Below are 6,000 nucleotides of genomic sequence, written 5' to 3' on the forward strand. Positions count from 1 at the left end.
GTTAATTAAACTGTAGTAACCCATATTGTGGCTGACAAAGGTGTGAAATTGAACAATGCCTGAGCAACTCAATGGCAGACCAAAGTGTGAAAGTAAGTAAATGCACTGCCATTGGTGACCTGTATTCATACTTCTGTGGTGGAAGCAAAAATGAACTTTGGGATCCTGAAAAACGCACCAAAAAAGGTTTTTGCTGCTGCTTCTTTCCTGCCAAGAGATTAGGTTTTGCTGCAAAAAAAAAATGCCTAGTGTGAACATAGCCTTACAATACATACATAAACTAAAAAGTTTATATATATATGTATATATAATGCTGACGTTGGTGTAATAAAATGATAAAATCACACTCACCTCTCCGATCCCCTTCCACTCTCACACAGGCCAAACCCTCAACAGTCTCTACTCCATACTGCAGTGAGGACAGCCTGTTGCAGTGTCTCAAGCGTGATTCCTGTCACTGGTCACTCTTGTCACTGGCTGAAGCAGATCAACGCTGTGGACAGTAATTAAAAAAATTGTAAAATGTTACTCTCACCTCTTATCTCCAATACTTAAGTAATGATATTATTTTGGAAAATAAAAAATGCAGTCAACCCATATTTCAGCTAAGTTGGCTAAACAACTATTTATAGAGAACAAAAACTCCTTCACAAAAAAACACCAGAAAACATTAAAGTTCCAAAAAAATGTTGGAATTATAGTGTATACAATGTAGCTAACCAAAACTAATTTTGTTTGTTTTCAGAGTTCTTCAATGAGCTTGATTCATCAGTGGGACCGATAACACTGCACAGTTCAATGGAGCACCTGGTCCAATATACCAGACAAGGACTTTCCTGGATACGGCATAGTTCTCGCCATGTTATGTAGTGAATTTGTAACACTGCATCTGTTTCCACTGAACTGCTACTTTTCCAGGTATTACGTTTATGAACAGCTCCATCACTTCTCGCACTACTTTAGAATTCTGTAAATCGCTCATCAGCATTGGACAGATACATAGAACGCTTTTACTATTGAAGAGTTCTGACAGATTACAGTGTGCATCCAAATTGCCACACCTCAGACAGTACTTTATGTAATGAAACATTCATTATTTGTATTCTTTAAAAGTTTATCTAATAGCATAAGCAATTCGGGTACTGGGAGAGAAAGAAACTAAAATTCCCCATATTTGCTCTCTGACACCATCTTAGGCTATGCTCCCATGATGAGTTTTTGATGTTGCAGATTTTCACCATTTCTGCACCCATTAAGTAAAATATGTTCCTTGCATTTTTTCTAAAATAAGCAACGTAAAATACTCACCAAAAACTCATTGTGGGAGTGTAGCCTTAGTGTCTGTATTCTTGTAATGTGCTAACAGCTTCAAAGTAAAACTAAATCACTACAAAATTGTCAGAAACTCAGGAGTGGACCCACCAGGTTACATTTGGGTTTGGTTTAGGGCTACACAAGTTGGCACAGTCTAAGGCCACATTCACCCTATCAGTATTTGGTCAGTATTTTACATGAGTATTTGTAAGCCAAAACCAGGAGTGGGTGATAAATGCAGAAGTGGTGATGTGTTTCTATTATACTTTTCATCTGATTGTTCCTCACCTGGTTTTGGCTTACAATTACTGATGTGAAATACTGACCAAATACTGAACGTGTGAACGTGGCATAAGGTTAAGTTCCCTCGATCAGTATTGGTGAGTTTCTGATGTTGCAGATTTTCTGCACCTATTATGTAAATTAGTTCCTTTTTTTTCATAGTGTTTTTCAGTGTGTTTTTTTTTTTAAAAGCATGTCATATTTTAAATAAAGCTGCTTTGTTTTTGATACTTACTGGTATTTGGCTTTGATAAAACTTTATTGATACAGTCAGGTGCATTTTTAGTGTGTCTCCACAGTGGAAATGCACTAAGAACGCATGTGATTTTTTTACCTGCAAATTTTCCGCATCCAATACAATTCTATGGGGAAAATCTACATATAAAACTCAGCGCACTTGCAAGAGAAATTGACATATTGTTGACTTCACGTATGTACCACAAGTCAGATTACACTGAGTAAAAAAGAGCACAGTGGGCAGGAGATTACTATAAATCCCATCCACTTTGCTGGAACTGAGATGCTTTGCGTTTTTGCGCAGTGAGAATATGCAGGGTCAAAAACTCATTGTGGGAACTGATCGTGGGAACCTAAGGGATTATCTGCTACTCACACTAAATATCCAACAGGCAATATGGAAATTGCAATAGGGGATCTTCAGGATTCTAACTGTCGAGTTGTAGCCCAAAGATTGCATACAACTTGATGGGGAATATTTCTTATAATTGTCTTCAGACAACTTAAAGAGCACCTGTCAGCAGGATTGTGCGCAGTAAACTACATACACTGTCAGGTGGGCGACATTACACTGATTAAAATGATACCTTGGTTGATGAAATCCATCCTGTGGTTCTTGTGATAGAGCGCCCCCCACAGGCCTCCCTGAAGCATGAGCATATCATTATCTCCAAACTGAAAGTAAAGACTACACAAGAACCACAGGACGGATTTCATCAACCAAGGTATCATTTTAATCAGTGTATTGTCGCCCACCTGACAGTGTATATAGTTTACTGAGCACAATCCTGCTGACAGGTGTGCTTTAAAACTGGAACATACAGGGAGAAGAAGTGCAAAATTTATCACAGAATTGCAAATGCTTGCAGAATTTGCCAGTTTTTGGGCAAATTGAATTAGAATTCTGGCACATCTCTCTTGGTAAATCTCCCCCAAAGTATTCTTTTGGGCTGCAGCTTTAGCTCAGTAGTTAATAAAAATCGGTAGCACTACAAAAAGTCTCAGCAGAAAGTCCTACTGCCCAGCCATCACCCAGTCGCAATGTAGCTGCAATTCGGCAGGCGTGCATAGTTTTCATCGTTTTCAAATGGATTGTTAAAAAATTCATTAATTGAGAGTTGACAGATAATGGCTACATGGTGGTCATAAAACCATTCAGGAATTATCAATCTACACTTAATTAGCAGTGACTTTCTAAACAGTCCATTTGAAACTGCATGGACATGCATATTGGGCCACGTTCACACGGTCAGTATTAGGTCAGGATTTTACCTCAGTATTTGTAAGCCAAAACCAGGAGTGGAACAATCAGAGGAAAAGTATAATAGAAACACGTCACCACTTCTGTATTTATCACCACTCCTGGTTTTGGCTTACAAATACTGATGTACAATACTCACCAAGTACTGAATGTGTGAATGTGGTCTTAGGGTGGTGTTCTGCAGCACTGCAGTCATGTCACATCTGAGTCTCAGCCACACGTGCACACTACATGGAATCCAACATTAAGAATACAGGCAGCCCACCACGGCCAAAGGCCACACAATCGGAAAGTAAAATCATGTGGCGATTGGCCGCTGAGGCAGGCGGGCCACATCGTCAGTCCCTATCCTAAGTATAGCTTAGGCCTAGAATTTGACCCTAACACATGCATTCAGCTGTGGAGGTTGATTAGTTCCACTGGCAATAATGCACATTGAAGATATATTTCTTTCCCTATTTTTGCTTGATCTAAGGCCTACTTCACACGTCCGTGTTTCCTGTACGTGTGGTATCCATTTTTTTTTCATTATAACCTATGGTGCTATGCACATGTGCGTGTTTGTACATAGAGCATGTGTCCATGTAAAACACACGGAGACATGCTGTTTTTTCTCGAGCAGCACAGATGATAAGCGCCAATACAAGTCTATGGGTCCGTGAGAAACACATACAGCACACGGATGACATGCGTGTGCCATCTGTGTTTAACACTGCAAAGTATAGGAGAAGTTTTGTCATTTCTTTCTTTATCCATACGGGAAAAACACTGAGGACACTAATGGTAAAAATGGACACCCGAATGCCACACTGATGGAAAACACTGATGACACCGGTACCCGTTTTATACGGATGTGTGAAAGAGGCCTAAGACAGATTTTTGTTAATGGAATATGTATCTAATCGTACTAAGGCCAATTGTTATATGAAATCCGTATCTGAGATGAGCGAATCAATTCTCAGAACCCTGGTCCAGCGACCATGTAAGTATTCCCTGTGAACTGCCTCATACCTGCCGGCATCTCCAGCTCCTCTCGATTAGTAGGCCGGGCGCTACATCATCATGGCGCCATGACACATACACGATATTGCACTAAGTCAAAAGTGGGGCTGAGGATGCCAACAGGCCAAAGATGGTTCACAGAACTGCTGGTCAGTGGCGATTGAATACTGACCATGGCTGTGGAGCAAGGTGTTGTGAATTTATTAGCTCATCTCTAATCCAGATGAGTGTGTGTGTCAGAAATTGTGAATTCCAACTGGGTCAGGACTTGCTTTATGAGAAAACATTCTATGTATATAAAAAAAATGGAAATCTCAATAATCACCATATCACTGTGTTGTGTAAACAGCCAAGTGTCATTGACATTCTTTGCAAATAATTTTCACTTTTCGCTATACACCACATATACAATGCTGATGAAAGGATGAACAGTGAAGCTTTCAACTCTGTGTATGGTCATAATAAACCTATGTAGCACACTTTTTAAACTTGTAAAATAACAGAATGGGCCTTAATTATCATTATAAAAAGCACTTTTCTATTTAAGAAAGAAACAATTATGTTGACAAACCTTTTTTTAAATGTGATATTAAAAATAAAAAGAACAAATCTATTATCACAGTTGTCTCCTGTGCATTGTATGTATTTTTGTTATATTTCTAATGTTCTAGTTTAGTTTAGAGTTTGAGCTTTAAGGCTCGTTCAGAGTTTGAATGAGATTTCTGAAATGCATCAAAATTACTGCGTCTTAAAGTTCCAGAAAAGTGGAGGGAATTTATAAAAATCTCATGCCCCTGTGCTTTTTTTTACTCATCGTAAACTGACCTGCGGTGCGTGTTTCATCCTCAGCATGTAAATTTCTCTTCCGGGTACGCTGATTTTTCTGTGCGAATTTTCCCCATTGACTTACATTAGATGCGGAAAATCCACAGGTAAAAAATGCACATGCATTTTTAGTCCTTTTTTGCAGCGGAAATGCATCAAAAACGCATGTGATCCGCACCTAAGTATGTCAATAAAGTTTTGTCAAAGCCAAGTACCTAGAAGTATCAAAGCACAGCTTCGCCCCACTCCCAACTCCCACCATCGCCCAAGTCATCCTGAATCAGACCCTTCTGAGAGGACAGAGCCTGCCGCAGCCGCCGCCAACCTCCTGTATCTGTGACCCTGGCTCCTGCGATCCCTGCTCGACCACCGCCGCCCCCCTCAAGTAAAACGGATTATAAGGTGCATCATTTTAATAAAAAAAAATGTTTTCCCTATTTTGCACCCCAAAATTTGGGGTGCGTCTTATAATCTGGTGCATTTTATAATCCACAAAATATGGTAACAGATGTGGGCAATATGAAAATCACACCTGAAACCAGATAAAAGGGGAGAAGTTGACACACTCTTTGCACTGTGTGTGTCACAATTCTGTTGTCAGATTACCCAGGGCCAGGGGCTAATTCCCTGTACCTAACGCTAGGGGCTCCCTAGCTATCCCTGCTCTCCAAATTACTTCTGATGGGGAAGATGCTGGGGCCACGTACCTTGCTGAACTCCTGAATCAGCCCTATATCTGCCCCCCTCCTCCACCCAGGGAAGTGGGGAGGAATAGTGTATGTATATACACAAACCAGACAAACAAGGAAAGACGTACAGGGATAAATGAAAATACCAATCATACAAATATGCACTCACAGACAACCGAGAGGAACACTGGGAAGAAAAGCAAGGGAAACTAAATAGGAGAGAATTTGGATTTGCACACAGCCGAAACACCTAGCAACAGTAAAAGATAAATACTCCAAATGCCTCTATCAACAACTGACTTCACCACTCCTCACCAGGTGGTACAAGACTAAACACTGGCAATCCAGATTGCCAGAGGCGAGTATATATAGGAGGGGGGAGTGGCCAAT

At 40.2% G+C, this 6,000-nt stretch overlaps 1 protein-coding gene across 4 annotated transcripts in view; it reads left to right on the forward strand.

Annotated features, from left to right (window-relative positions):
- The window catches only part of AFF3 (ALF transcription elongation factor 3), a 563,963-nt gene extending 559,248 nt beyond the window's left edge, over positions 1–4,715 (forward strand). For all 4 annotated transcript variants that reach the window (XM_073664860.1, XM_073664861.1, XM_073664862.1 and 1 more), the window contains one exon: positions 746–4,715. In XM_073664860.1, the coding sequence (XP_073520961.1) occupies positions 746–870 (125 nt within the window). In that variant the 3' untranslated portion in view covers positions 871–4,715. The remainder of the gene's footprint in view (positions 1–745) is intronic.
- The last annotated feature ends 1,285 nt before the right edge of the window (positions 4,716–6,000 follow it).

The sequence above is a fragment of the Phyllobates terribilis genome, unplaced genomic scaffold (assembly GCF_046119375.1).
Source record: "Phyllobates terribilis strain yellow unplaced genomic scaffold, ASM4611937v1 Scaffold_2__4_contigs__length_985480577, whole genome shotgun sequence".
NCBI classification, from domain to species: Eukaryota; Metazoa; Chordata; class Amphibia; order Anura; family Dendrobatidae; genus Phyllobates; species Phyllobates terribilis.